The sequence below is a fragment of the Sylvia atricapilla genome, chromosome 26 (assembly GCF_009819655.1).
Source record: "Sylvia atricapilla isolate bSylAtr1 chromosome 26, bSylAtr1.pri, whole genome shotgun sequence".
Lineage (NCBI taxonomy): Eukaryota > Metazoa > Chordata > Aves > Passeriformes > Sylviidae > Sylvia > Sylvia atricapilla.
The window spans coordinates 4,512,205-4,526,714 of NC_089165.1; the positions used below are offsets into that span (position 1 = coordinate 4,512,205).

General features: G+C 49.0%; 1 protein-coding gene across 1 annotated transcript in view; it reads left to right on the forward strand.

The window, feature by feature from the left end:
* The window catches only part of KDM4B (lysine demethylase 4B), a 70,242-nt gene that overhangs the window by 28,115 nt on the left and 27,617 nt on the right, over positions 1 to 14,510 (forward strand). The window contains exons 6-8 of the mRNA XM_066336408.1: positions 1,288 to 1,337; positions 3,636 to 3,739; positions 6,698 to 6,835. Coding sequence (XP_066192505.1) covers positions 1,288 to 1,337; positions 3,636 to 3,739; positions 6,698 to 6,835 — 292 coding nt within the window. The remainder of the gene's footprint in view (positions 1 to 1,287; positions 1,338 to 3,635; positions 3,740 to 6,697; positions 6,836 to 14,510) is intronic.

The window sequence follows — 14,510 nt, forward strand, 5'->3', positions numbered from 1 at the left end:
GCCCAGGGTTTGTCTGCCTGGGGTCCCCAGAGCAGGGGCAGTGCTGGGCCCCTGCTGCTGGATCCCCTCCTGCAGTATCCTGATCCCAGCGTGGGGAGGACTCGGGGTGGGTTTGACATCTTCATTGGAAATGGCAAAAATAATGCATTTTTTTATTATTCCCTTTGAAGAGAAGTTATAGCTGGCAATAAATGCCATTCCCACAAATGTAAATTGTGAGAATTCTCTGTCACAAGAAGCAGGGAGAGCCATATTTAATTTGCTGCAGAGTGTAACCAGTGATTTACAAATTTCCATTGGCAATATTATTGTGTGTCATCATGTTAAACACGTTTAAATGTATCCTGGTTTCAGTTCCCTTCTTATAACCTGCACACATAAATCTCTGTCACCTGGGCTTTGCTCCTGAGAATATTGTGAGCTTCAAAGCACTGAGAGAACTAACAGCTTTGGGGAAGAAAAAGCCATTTGAAAGTTCCCTGATGTTTGGACGTGCTGGGCACACCCAGCCCTGTGTCTGAGACCTGGGGGACACTTGATTGTTTTTCCAGAATTGTCTTCAATTATTGGCACTCAAAAAAAAAAAAATTTCCTTTTGCACTTTATTGACCCCTACTCTAAGAAAACTGTCTTGAGGAAGTGTAGGAGTTGTTCCCTACACCCTTTAATGATGTTTCATCAGCAGATGCTGCATTTCAGGGTCACCTCATCAAGAAAATTATTGAATACTTGAATTCCTTTCTTTTCCATCAGACAGTAAAACCCACAGGGACATGAGGATGGAGCCATGGCTGCTGGAGCTGGGCTGGAGAACAGTTACTTTTTGAATAAAATGAAAGCTGTTTACACAGAAGGTTTATTCTTTTCCAGAGCACACAGAGCCTCCTTCACACCTTCCCAGCCCATCCATTTCTTGCTTATTCATATTTCGCACAGTTTTATTTTGCGGATATTTTCCCTGTGGAGAACACACCTGCTGTTCCTGCACTCAGCTATTCCTGGGCTTTCCAGTGGTGCATCATCACTTTGTCTTCTCGATTTTCCTTCTGCCTTGTGCAGTGTTGTGATGCTGCTGGGGAAAGTGGCAGGGAAACGAGACACTCCATGGAACACGTCTACCTAAGGACCTGTGTTAAATGCTGGGTGCATTGTGTGTTACTGGTGCCTTTCTGACACACAGAATTTTGGTTTTGTGGCCAGCCCCGTGTGCTGTGCTGGGGGTTACTGCTGCACTTTCCCTTTTACTGCTGCTGTGTCAGGCTGAGGTGTGTCTGTGTCCCCTCACAGGTATGCCATCCCCCCGGAGCACGGCAAGAGGCTGGAGCGCCTGGCCAAAGGTGAGCTTTGGGGTTTGGGCTTTGGGCTCTGGGCTCTGGGATTTGGGGTTTGGGGAGGGGCTGCCCTGACCTGCTGGTGCTCAGAACTCCTGCAGGGCTGCCCAAGAGCCTGCTGTGCTGCTGGAGCTGCTGCTGCTACACAGCCACAGACCTTGGCAGGGAATTTTCCCTCCAGCTCTTCCCTCCAAGCCTCTGTCTCCTGGCACGGTGTGACCTGAACTGAAATTCCTTGAAAAACCTTTGAATTTTGAGGCATTGAGGCCAAACCCTCCCATGTCTGGGCACTGGGTTTAATCCACGGTGGTTTGGGTGGGGAAAGAGCCTAAAAATCCTTTCACTGCCCCCTGCCATGGGCAGGGCACCTTCCCCTGGGCCAGGAATGGGAATCCTTCTCCCAGGGATGGCAGCCACAGCCTGTTCCAGGGTCTCATCACCCTCCCAGTGACATTTTGTGGCTGATATTGAACCTAAATTTCCCCTCTTCCAGGTTGTACCCATTGCTCCTTCACCCTATAAATGCATTCTGTATTTGGTGGGTTTTGTTTTATTCTAGCCTCACCCTCCTTTCTTTATCAGTGCCATAAAGTTCATATTAAAACCAAAAAAAACCAGAAAAAATAACCCAAAACAATGAAAGGGAGAGAAAGAAATGAAAATGGAGGTGAGGGGAAGGCAGAGTCACTCTGAGCTGTGGCAAATTCCCACCTCTCAGGCTTCAGGGAAGATGTCTGCTGCAGAAGTGGATGTGGTTGAATTTGTTGGTGTTGTTTCTATTTTTGTTCACTTGCAAGTGTTCAAAGAGCTGCCCAGCTAAAAAAAGCTGCTGGCCCAGGATAATTAACTCCAAATCTCTGTGGTTCATCTCCAGGGAGGCGTCTGGGGTGGTTTGAACCTGGTGCTGAAGGTGGGAGCAGGCAGGGAAATCTGGAAGGCCCTAGTCTGAAGCAAAAGAAAAGAAGTTCTGATGCTGGTTTCCCAGAAAAGAGGCAAATCCCTGTGCTGCCTTCTCCTGCTGAGCTCCCTGCAGCCAAGGGGAGCAGCTGATGGTGTGGGGGATGCAGAGTGCCTGGGTGCTCCTGTGTTCCTGGGCACTGGGCTCTGTGCTCCCCAAATACAAATCACACTGCTCAGGAACGGTGCGTTTCAAAGCTGCAGCTCCGTCATTTGCCAGGTTTTAATAGATGAGAAAAGTAATTTTTATAAGAAGTCGATCAATCAGATGACTTGTGTTCTGCAGACTCTGAAATACCACTCCAAGTCTGACAGGAGCAATAATAAGTTTCTTGCTGTTTGTAACTAATTTTTACAGATGATCAATTTTGAGGCCCGGAGATGGCTTGTGCTGTAAAACCAGGAGCAAATTATCAATGATCTGGTGTTTCTTTCAGTTTCCTGTCTCTGGGAGCTGGCTGGGTGATGATTTAACTCTGCAAAGAGGCAGAATTGCTGCCTGGCCATTCCCCTGTCCTGTGCATCAGTGGGGACAAGTTTACCATGGAGAAATGAGTGTGCAATTAATATGGAAAATGAATAGCTGAGCTGTAAATGGGCTCACTGGGAGAGCCAGGGAGCCCATGGAGAGAATGTTAATGTGTTGCCATGTTATTGGTGCTAATCACTTAAAATGTGCTTCTTTATTAGTGGCTTTAATGAGAGCCACTTAAACTGTGCATTAAAAAGAGGAACTGCAGAGAGGGACGACAGACTGGGTAGCAGACAGTCATAATTTTAATTGAAATGCTTTTAGTACAAAAATATAAGAAAACCTGGAATCCAGTAATCCTTTTGACTTTCTGAAACCCCTTCCATTATGTCTCATCAATTAATTTTGGTTCCAGAGCTTGGGTTATTTGTTTTCCTAAACTGCGATGGGTTTGAGTCCCTGTGATGAGTTTGTTGTGGGCTCAGCCCCTTGCAGGGAAGGACAAGATCCTGGGGAAAAGGGGGTTACATTGGCTGAGCTGCCCTTGAGGCTTTGGTCAGTGTTTACCCCGGGTTTACCCCTTAATTATTTGTGATTTGTTTTAATGACAGCGTGGACCTCAGGTCGGATTTAACCCTTCGTGGTGTTGAGGTCCTGCCTGGGTCAGGTGCTCTGCCTCTGCCTTGTTGGTGGCCGCTGGAGCCTGTCCCTGGTGCCCCTGCCTGGGATGGAGACCTCCCCTTTCCTTTCTTCTCCCTGGACATTACCATTTTTCCCTCTAGGCAGTGAAATGTGGGGCAGGTGGGTTGGAATCTCACAGGTTGTTTTCCCAAGAGCAGCCCCGTGCTGATGCTCCTCCTCTGATGTCTCCACAGGCTTTTTCCCGGGGAGCTCTCAGGGATGTGATGCTTTCCTCAGACACAAGATGACCCTCATTTCTCCCTCCATCCTGAAGAAGTACGGGATTCCCTTTGACAGGGTAGGTCCTGAGGAATCCATTCTGCACCCGGGGAATTGGCTCCCTTTCCAGGGGCTTTGTTGTGCTGATGCAGCCCCTGCAAACCTGGTCTCCTGCAGAGCCCCTGGCTGGGCTTTCCCTGAGACACTGGGGGGAAGAAAAGCTGTCACTGAACAAACTCTGGCAATTAGGGAGCCTCTCTGAGCTAATGAGGATGTTCTGGCTCATCAAGGGGCAGCCAAACGCCCCCAGTGGTTCTGAAACACTTTTTTATCTGCGGGTGGATCCAGGCTGACCCAGAGCTGCTGTGCTGGTTCCCTGTTGTGTAAGTGTTCCTGCTGCTCTAAGCCTGGAAGGATCCCTGCAGCTCTTAAGCCCTGATTTGAAAAGAAGGGTCATGTTTATTTGGTATGATCGTTTTAATGTGCTTATTCTTAAAGTCTTGTGGCAAGAAGTAAATCTCCTCAGCCAAGTGTGGTTACAGGGATTTGTATCTGTGCAGAATCACTCAAACTGCTGCTGCTGGGTGCTCCCAGAGCTGCTGTGGGAAGTGCCAGGGGCCTGCTCCAGACTGGCTTCATGGAATCATGGAGTGGGAAGGGACCTTAAAGCCCACCCAGTGCCACCCCTGCCTGGGCAGGGACCCCTCCCACTGCCCCAGGCTGCTCCAGGCCCTGTCCTGCACGGGTGGCTCTTGGAGGAGGTCACTGCTGTTCACAGGCAGGGGACAAGTGCCATTTTTCCTGAGGAGCAGACAGGATCCCTTCATCCCAATTCTTGGCAGATTTCAATGAAGTTGAAATAGGCAGCATTTATAAATCTCTATAATGCTGTTCTGGAAAAAAAGAAACAGATCAATACTAGGGCTTTTTAATAATTAAAAATGTGTATTTCTGTAATCTCCTATTGATTTCTCCATTTATTCCTCAAGAGCTTGCAGAAGTCAGTAAATTCGGGGCTTTCTTCATGAGTGGCAGTTTGTGCTGGCTTCCCTTCAATAGTTATTACTTTTCTGCATGGCCTATCCATCATCTGGAGTGTTCTCTAATTTATTGTGGGATAATGTTGACAGCAGTGCCATGGATGATGTGGGCTGCAGTGGAGACCCCAGGATGTGCATTCAGTGACAGAGACATAATCTGTCCATCTTCTGAAGGCAGCAGTGACACTCTGGGGTTTGTGGAGGGGCTGCACTCCAGCACCTCCTGAAATCCTGCAGCAGCTTCTTGTGTACCACAGCAGCTTTTATTCTCTCCTTTTTAAATTATTCTTCTAATGTCAGTGACATCAGCAAGTTGAGATGTTTGAACTTCTGTCTGTTCACTTTCTGCCTCTGGTGGTGTTTGGAGGTTCCCTGTGTGTCCGTGGGCTCAGAGCTGCTGGGCTGGGAGCTCTGCCTGGGGAGGGGATCCCAACAGAATTCCTGTGGCTGCTGGGAGAGTCTCTGGGCACTGCTGGCCTGGACAGACAGGGAAGGGCAAGCTTTGCCCCCTGTGCCCTGCTTGAGGGGCAGCTGCTGCCCTGCTTCAGGCCATGCTCTTAACAATTAAACTTCTTTTTTTTTTTTTTTTTTTTTTCCCCCCAGTGATTTTTCTGCACAAGATATAAAAAGAGGGTTTCTTTAGAGGCGTCAGGATTGATTTGCCTCTGGTTCCAGCTGTGGGAATCTGTAGAGTTCAACCCTTACTGATAATGTCCATAAGGCTTATTGTTGTTTTCATTTTACCAGTCAAGTCACAGAATGGTTTGTGTGGGAAGGGACCTTAAAGTGCCACCCCTGCCATGGGCAGGGCCATCTCCCCCTGTCCCAGGGTGCTCCCAGGGCACTGCCAGGGCTCCAGGGGCAGCCACAGCTGCTCTGGGCAATTCCCAAAGCAGACAAAGGATGCGCTGTAATTTTTGGGTCTTTGATTTTTGGGTGAACAGACGTGAGTGAGGCTGAAAAGTGAGTGGGGAAATGAATACAGGGAAGGGCAGGAGGTGCTTCAGCAGGCCCCTGCCGTGCAGAAGGAATGTTAGGGGGGAAATCCAGGGCTCCCAGCTCTGGCACAGGGCTGGGAATGAAGGTTTGGAACTGCCTGAGCCAAAGTGATCACATCAAAGATTCATTGATCTTTTGGAAGGAGACCCTTCTGTAAGTGGAGCCTGCAGGTGTGAATAGTTCAGACCATGTGAGCCCTTGTGCCCAGTGCTGTGAGTTTTTCCCTGTAGAGAAGTGTTTGAGCATTCCTGCAGTTCCCAGGAGTGTTCCAGGCTCCAGAGCCGGCAGTGGTTGAGCATTCCTGCAGTTCCCAGGAGTGTTCCAGGCTCTGGAGCCGGCAGTGTTTGTGCATTCCTGCAGTCCCCAGGAGTGTTCCAGGCTCTGGAGCCGGCAGTGGTTGAGCATTCCTGCAGTCCCCAGGAGTGTTCCAGGCTCTGGAGCCGGCAGTGGCTGAGCATTCCTGCAGTCCCCAGGAGTGTTCCAGGCTCTGGAGCCGGCAGTGTTTGTGCATTCCTGCAGTCCCCAGGAGTGTTCCAGGCTCTGGAGCCGGCAGTGTTTGTGCATTCCTGCAGTCCCCAGGAGTGTTCCAGGCTCCAGTGCCGGCAGTGGTTGAGCATTCCTGCAGTCCCCAGGAATGTTCCAGGCTCTGGAGCTGGCAGTGTTTGTGCATTCCTGCAGTTCCCAGGAATGTTCCAGGCTCTGGAGCCGGCAGTGGTTGAGCATTCCTGCAGTTCCCAGGAGTGTTCCAGGCTCTGGAGCTGGCAGTGGTTGAGCATTCCTGCAGTCCCCAGGAGTGTTCCAGGCTCTGGAGCTGGCAGTGGTTGAGCATTCCTGCAGTCCCCAGGAGTGTTCCAGGCTCTGGAGCCGGCAGTGGCTGCCCTGCCCAGCCTCCAGAGGGAAGAGATTCAATCCGGGGGGGATTTTAATGGCTCTGTGCTCTCGAGCTGCTGCATTCAGTGACCCGTGGGGTGTCCCCTCCTTTTCCCTTCGCTTTGCAGATCACCCAGGAGGCTGGGGAGTTCATGATCACCTTTCCTTACGGTTACCACGCCGGCTTCAATCACGGCTTCAACTGTGCCGAGTCCACCAACTTCGCCACGCTGCGCTGGATCGACTACGGCAAAATGGCAACACAGGTGGGCTCCGGGCTGGGGACAGCCCCCGGGGGTGGGGACAGTGTCCCTGGGGTGAGACAGTGTCCCCGGGGGTGGGACAGTGCCCCTGGGGTGGGGACAGTGCCCCTGGGGTGGGGACAGTGCCCCTAGGGATGGGGACACTGCCCCCAGGGTTGGGGACACTGCCCCCAGGGTTGGGGACACTGCCCCCAGGCTGGGACACAGCTCAGGGACACACAGCAGCCCCCTGGGGCTGTCACCTGTCCTCACTCCTGAGGGCAGCCTGGAGCATGCCTCTGCCTGGGGACCTGCTCTCCCCTGTCCCCCCGTGCTGGTTTTGCCTCTTGGTAATTTGTTTTATTCTGAGGGGGCAGGAATGGCTTTCTCAGGTGTTACAGTCACTTTGTGAACAGGCTGGTTTGGGGTTGGTGAGTTGGAATTAGTTTTCTGGTGCCTCCAGTCTGGTTTCACAGTGAGTGAGGTGACTGATGGAACTGAGCACAACTCATTAGGTACACACTGGAGGGGAAGGAATAAGCTGGAAATACTTTTAAGCTTTAATAACGCTGTGGTAATAACACTCTGAAAATACCTGAATTCCTCTAATCTGTGCACTCAGTTAAGTTTGGAGAGTTATATTTGTGTGGTTATTTCTCATTAGGGCAGATCCCTGCTGTGCTGTGGTTTGTGACAGCTCTGTGCTCTCCTGCTTTGGAGTCTGCAGAATGACCAGCAGAGCTCATTCAGTAGAATCTGGAGTTTTGCCATGAGCAGGGACACCTCCCACTGTCCCAGGTTGCTTCAAGCCCTTGGCCTTGGACACTTCCAGGGATGGGGCAGACATTTGGATTTGTTCTGGAGGTGAAGGGATTGTAAGGAAAAGCTTAAACTGTAAGAGGCCTCAAATCACTGTCAAGTGTCTGAAACCCAAAAATGGCCAAGCCACCTTGGTTTAAAATGTAAAAAATGGTGTTTGTTTGCTGTGACCTTGTAAAGCAGGTTTATGTGTCGTGAGTGGTCATGGTATTACAGCCCAGAAAATGGGGTTTATCATGGAAATTCAGACAGACCCTTAACTACAACAGAGCCAGCAGGCACCACTGGAATATTAAAAGCAATTTTGGGTTCAGCCATGTGTTCACAAACAAGTGACATTTGGGAAGTGCAGTTTTAGATGGAGCCTCCATGCTTACATTGTTAAGCAGCGTAGCGTGAAATTACTGAACAAGCAGCAGCAGAGCTGGAGCAGATCTGGGGACACAACGTGGAAGGAGATGCCCAATTTATTCCCATTGCACTCCCTGGCACTTGTCTGTCCTGAGCTTCCTGCTTAATAATTCTCTAAAGCAGGTGTTAATGAACCCTGGGCTGCCTGACTGGGGCTCCCAGCTGAGGGGGACTTTGTGAGGCCAAAGTTCTGTTTCAGTCTCACCTGAGCTTAAGCTGGACCTGAGCAATGATGAGCTGAGGGTGTGCACTGCCTGCTCCTCTGTGAGAGAGAATCCTGGAGCAGCAGCAGCAGGGAACTCCTGCCTGGCACAGGGTGCCCAGAGCAGCTGGGGCTGCCCCTGGATATGCCTCCATTACCCCTGGAGGTAATGACAGGACCAAATCCGTGCCCAGGGCCGGGCTGGACAGGGCTGGGAGCCCCTGGGGCAGTGGGAGCTGTCCCTGCCTTGGCAGGGGAGGGATGAGATGAGGTTTAAGGTCCCTCCCAACCCACACTGTTCCACAATTCCTGAGTATGTAATTTTTAGTTAACTACTACAGCTTTCCTGTATCTACAAACTGGCTTTATTGATTTATATGCTCCCAGGCACAATGAGATTATCCTGGCTCATGTGCAGGCAGGTTTGGGGGGTTTTTTCCTTACCATATTCTCATTTTTAAGAGTTCTTGGGCAGTGTGAGCTGGGCAGAGCCCTGCAGCCTGGGGGTGATTCCCCCTGCCCTGGGGCTGCCAGCACAGCAGCACTCAGGAGAGTGGGGACAAGGCAGGGTTCACAATTAGCCTTGTCACATTGTCCTGGACATGATCCCGGGGAGGAGGTTTGGATCCTGCTCTGCTGGAGCTGTGTGTGTCAGCGGTGCAGGCAGCAGAGGAAGGTAATGGCTCACCTTGGAGAGCAGAGCTGTGCTAATTGCCTGCCAGATGGGTGCAATGTTCTGCATCCCACCGAGAGCCTGCCTGGGCTGTAAAAAACACAGAATAACCAGCCTGGAGTGTGAAGATCAGCTTCTGAGACACTGCTCCTGCTCCAATTGTAGAACAAGTGTCAGGATTAGCAAAAAAAAAACAGCCATGGCTGCAGAGTAGTGTGGGAAACTAACCATGGGTAAATCCACTTGTGTCTGTAAATTAATAACCAGATCCTAAAAACTCCCGAGGAAATTGGTTTGGTGATTACCAAGTGAATAATCTAAGCTGTGCTGTTTGGCTCAAAGCTTTTGGAGAAGGTGGTGTGAGGTTTTGGAGTCTTTTTCCTTGGGTTTTTAGTTGGAACAGGAGCTTTTGCCCCTTGGGTCAGATTTTCTGATCCTCCAGCCCCAGTGCTGAGGGTTCTTTGTGGCAGACACATTTCACATTGACCTTGGTGAGGCGCAGCAATCTCCAGGACTGTTCTCTGTGCTCTCAGCAAGTGTCAGATCCAGGGGAAGGAGGATTGTCACCTCCTCCTCAGGGTGATGATCCCGTGGTGCTGCCCCTCTGGATGTGGATGTCTCCCCTGCAGCTGGACACTGCCCAGAAGTGCAGGAGAGAGCAGCTTTGAACTGTTGTGCCATTTACTGCTGCTGTAAATGTCTCCATCTGTCCTGGAGGAGCCTCCTGCTGCTGCCAAGGTGACTTTGAGACCAGCCTCAGCTTTCCTCCCTCACCTGATCCTGGGGAAAGCTGGTTCTTGTTTGGGGATGGGAGAGACTTCAGCATTCCTGATTCAGGGCTGCAGCTGAGGGGTTTATTTGGATATCTTACAGTTAATGTTTGCCTGCATAGGCAGAACTTGGAAATCAGGGAGAAATATTTCCCTTTGTTCTCTGTAGCTGGAGTTCCTCACTCATTTGTCTTCCATTTGTCATATTTTTTTTTCTGTTTGGTTGTTGGAAAAAAGCTGCTGAGTGAAAGGCAGGAAATTAAAATTTTCATTCCTTACTATCTTTTTTTTAAATTTCTTTTTATTTGCACCATGAGCCTGCAGTTCCTGCCTGGGTTCCTGGTTTTTTGTTTCTGGAAGCCCTTGGATGCCACCACCAGAGGATTTCAGCAGCTGTGTCTTTGCCCAAAGAACCCTTTTCTAAAGCAGAGGGTTCAGGAAAGTGCCCTCCCTGTGGTCGAGGTGGCCTGGGAGCCTCCTGCTACACAGAGATCCTTTCTGAGTGTAGAGCTTTAGCAGAAATTCAAATCCCAGCTCAGCTTTTCTATTCCTTTGGCAAACTGGACTGAAATAAGTGGATGGGAGGGGAACAACTTCTGCACTTTCCTTTCAATTAAGTGCAGCCACTCCTGGAGAAGGTCTGGGCTCCTGCTGGCTGCCACTTTCACACCTTCCTTTATCTCCTGTTTACTCCAGAGAAACTGCTGGAATTCTCTCTCTCAACATAAAACGGGGTCAGGTTGCCCCTCCTGCCCAAATCCTGCCCTTGGGCTCTGAATTAAACTGCCCCTCCTGCCCAAATCCTGTATTTGTTTCTGAATTAAACTGCCCCTCCTGCCCAAATCCTGCATTTGGGTTCTGAATTAAACTGCCCCTCCTGCCCAAATCCTGCCCTTGGGCTCTGAATTAAACTGCCCCTCCTGCCCAAATCCTGTATTTGTTTCTGAATTAAACTGCCCCTCCTGCCCAAATCCTGCATTTGGGTTCTGAATTAAACTGCCCCTCCTGCCCAAATCCTGCATTTGGGTTCAGAATTAAACTGCCCCTCCTGCCCAAATCCTGCATTTGGGGTCAGAATTAAACTGCCCCTCCTGCCCAAATCCTGCATTTGGGATCAGAATTAAACTGCCCCTCCTGCCCAAATCCTGCATTTGTTTCTGAATTAAACTGCCCCTCCTGCCCAAATCCTGTATTTATTTCTGAATTAAACTGCCCCTCCTGCCCAAATCCTGCCCTTGGGCTCTGGAATGAGCAGCTCTCCCCTCAAACCCTGCCTCCAGAGCTCCAGGGGAAGGGGGACACAAGGAAAACTCTTCCCTTGGGATTTTCCTGCTCTGCCAAAAGAAGGGACCTTTTGGATCCCAGCCTGGGATCCTTTACATGGTTTACTGCTTCCAAACCTTCTGCTCACTCCTTTTTTTCTGTGCTATATGTATAATATGGAAATAATCTGAAATTTACACTTGGAATATCTAATTTAGTGTTGTCTAGCATATAATTTTCCAGGTAAAATTGAAGCTTTCTTCTTCCTAGTCACATTTTAGTAGATTTTTTTCCCCCTTCAATATGTCTGTATTTCCCAAGGAAATAAAACTTGTCAGGTTTTTGCAGAAACCTGTTTGGTAATACTGCAAAATTGGTCCCCAAAATAAGGCAAATCAGAATTGTATTTTTGCATTACTTTGTGTCTATGCCTCAACTGACTCTAATTAGACCTTTTAAGCTTAGAACACATAAAAAAATCTATTATGAAATAGCATTTCCATAGTTTATTTTTGTCAGATGTTCAAAATTGCTCTTTTACTCTAATTAGACCTTTTAAGCTTAGAATACATTAAAGAAATCTATTATGGAATAACATTTCCATGGTTTATTTTTGTCAGATGGATTCAAAGTTGCTCTTGTACAAATTCTTCCACCTTTCTTCACACTTATTTTGTTGTATTATTTGTAAACACCCCTAATGGCCTGCTCATGATTCTGTGCAGGAAAAAGGAACTTTCACAGGGTTTTTTTTGTGCAGAGGTGGAAAGGGGATGGTTATTTTTTGGAAGCTTTGTTTTATCAGTTGTTTATTTTTTTTTTCCCAAGCTCCTCTCCTGAAGTTCTGGCTGGGAGTTTCTTGGCAAGATTTTTGTTAATGGAGGAAGAAGATTGGGGTTGTGTGAGCAGAATCAGACCTGGATTTGCTGGGAATTGCTGGGAATTGCTGGGATTTGCTGGGAATTCCAGGGCTCCAGTGCTGGGCGTGTCCCTGGGGTGGGTGTCCCTGGGCTGGGTCACTGCCACCAGGTCCTGCTGTCCCTCCTCCCTGCTGGGATGGGTTGTTGGGTTTGCTGGGGCTGGGACAGGTCCCAGAGCGTTTCTGTGACACAGAAATGTCCTTTGGGGGGGAGCTGGGGTCACTGTGCTCCCCCAGCCCCACTCCTGCAGCCCGGGGATGCTCAGGGAGCCTTTTGGGGGCAGGCAGGGAGGAATGGTGCCCTGCAGCCAGGGACAGGGGGAGGCCTGGAAATCTTTCCGAATCGTTTTGTTTATGAAGCCCTGGGAAGGGTTTCCAGTGGGTTTCCTAATGAACTGGTTTGTTGTTGATGCTGGTAATTACTCTGCAAACGGGGGGTCAAGGCTCATCTTCTTTCCCACAAGCTTCCAACCACCAGGCATTAAACACAAACTGCAGTTTGGGCTTTTCCTCCTCCTCCTCCAAGTTTAACTCCTCTCTCACTCACAGAATTGCTGCCGTTCATCTTTCAGGAGCTTGGACTGGCTGAGGGGAAGGAAAAGGAGCCCCAGACTGATTTTTCTGGCCTGTTAGACCCCGATGGCACGTCTGTAATGTGGGAATAAACTGGATTATTGCTGCTGGGCAGCACTCCTTGTACTGGGGGCTTGGTTCTGCCCAACAGCTGGAGCTCTGTCCTGGGGGAGACGTCTGTGTTCCTGTCCACAGAACCACCCCCTGCCCAGGAACTGCCTTTGGGCCTCATTGTCATGGAAAAGCTTTAAAGGAGAAAAGCTTTAAGCAAAGATTTTGGTCTGGCATTTAAAAGCTGAAAGAGCTTCAATTTGGAGCACGTTGGGTTTTGTGATGGATAAATTTCCATTAAGGCCAAGTGGGAGGCTCAGCTGAGTCTTACCAACTGCTTTCATCTGGATATGAAGGGGTTTTTTTTTCCCATGAAAACCAGAGGTGCCATTTAAATATGTCATTTTGGTGACTATTTCTAAGGAAAAGGCTTATTTTCCATTAACCTTTCCTGTGTGATGGAACTGCTGAGGTTCAGTTCAGTGTTAATAGTTGGGAACTGAGGGAAATATCCTCCCAAAACTGTTGCTGAAGGTTGGAGTTGAATGAGTCTGCACTTTTCCATAAATCATTTGATTTTATGACTTCAAGGAGACAGTCATTTTATTTGACTGTTATTTTATATAGACTTATTTGTGTTTTTATGTTAAGAAATATTGCAAATAAGATAATGGTTGTGCATTCAATAGCCACAAATCCCCCCTATCAGTCTTGGAGCTGGAATTGATGGGACAGGGCTCCTGGTGTGGTCACATATTTTACCACAGGCTCCAAATTAGAGTTGCAGATAATAAAATAATGAGGGAAGGAAGAACATTGGGGTTTCAGGCTGGAAAAAAAGGTCTAATTGTGCATTTCCTTACAGTATTTTTCCATGTGCTTATAGTTACTAAGGCCATTAACTTATGGAAAAGGAGAGGTGGGGCTGGGAAAAGCCTTCAGAAGGTGGAATAAGTGAAGTTCTGCAGATTTGGTGAACATGGAAACTCCTCTCTTGTTGCTCTTTGGGGTTTCAGCTCCTCTGTAACTGACCCTAGAGCTGTTGAGTTTTGGCTGGTTTGTTTTTCCACTCCCACTTTCAGGACTTGCAGAGGGTCCTTGGAGATCCCAGAGCTGAGCATTCTGTTGTTCTTTGTGGTGTTTGATGTCTGGCAGCCAGGCTGGGGATGGGGAGATCTCAGAGCTCCTGGCGTTTCTCACCTGTCACTTGGACAGAATGTCTGTGCTGCCCTTCAGCCCAGTGCTTTGGGTGATCATCTCACCCCAAAATCCTTCTCGGGGCTCTTGATCCACAGGAATTCTGTGAATTCCCACACTGGAGCTTTGGGGTTCAGTTTTTTCTCATGTCAGGGAAATGAGGTTTCATATCTCTCCTTAGTGGTGGTGCTTTAGTGTTGACATGTTCATCTTTATTCTTTTTTCTATGAAGTTTAATACTAGTGGAATATAAAAGTGTTAGAATTTGAGGGAATTTGGGAGGATATATTCTGCAGAAAGTGGGGTAGGGCTGGACAGAGACGGGGGTGTAGGCATAATGTCTCTTAGGAAATACACGTGTTTATGAGCACAGTGAAATGCTTTGAAGGAAATACAGCTCTGTGTGTGTGGAAGGGGGAGCAGAGTCCAGGGGGACTGGAGATCTTTGCCAGGAGACAACTTTGCTGCTTTTGTCCTGCTGGAATGGGCAGAGCAGGGAATTACTGCAAAGGCAGTTTGTTCCCCTTCCCCACCCTCACTCTGCTCCTGGTCTCCCCGTTCCTTACAGTGAAGAACATTCCCTTTTCCAGCTGCTGGCAGCAGCAGGGAGGGGCTGGGGAGATGTCCTGGCCACACTGGGCTGTGACACAGCTGAGGAAATGTCACTGCACGCTGTGGAAGGAGCCCCAGAGGACAGAGGCTTGGTGAATTATTCATGCTGGCTGGTGTGAAAGCGATAGAATTAAATTAAAATTGAAACATAAACATGCATCATGGTCGATTTGTGGGCAGAAGGGAGCTTGGCTGCTGCAGGATGTGGG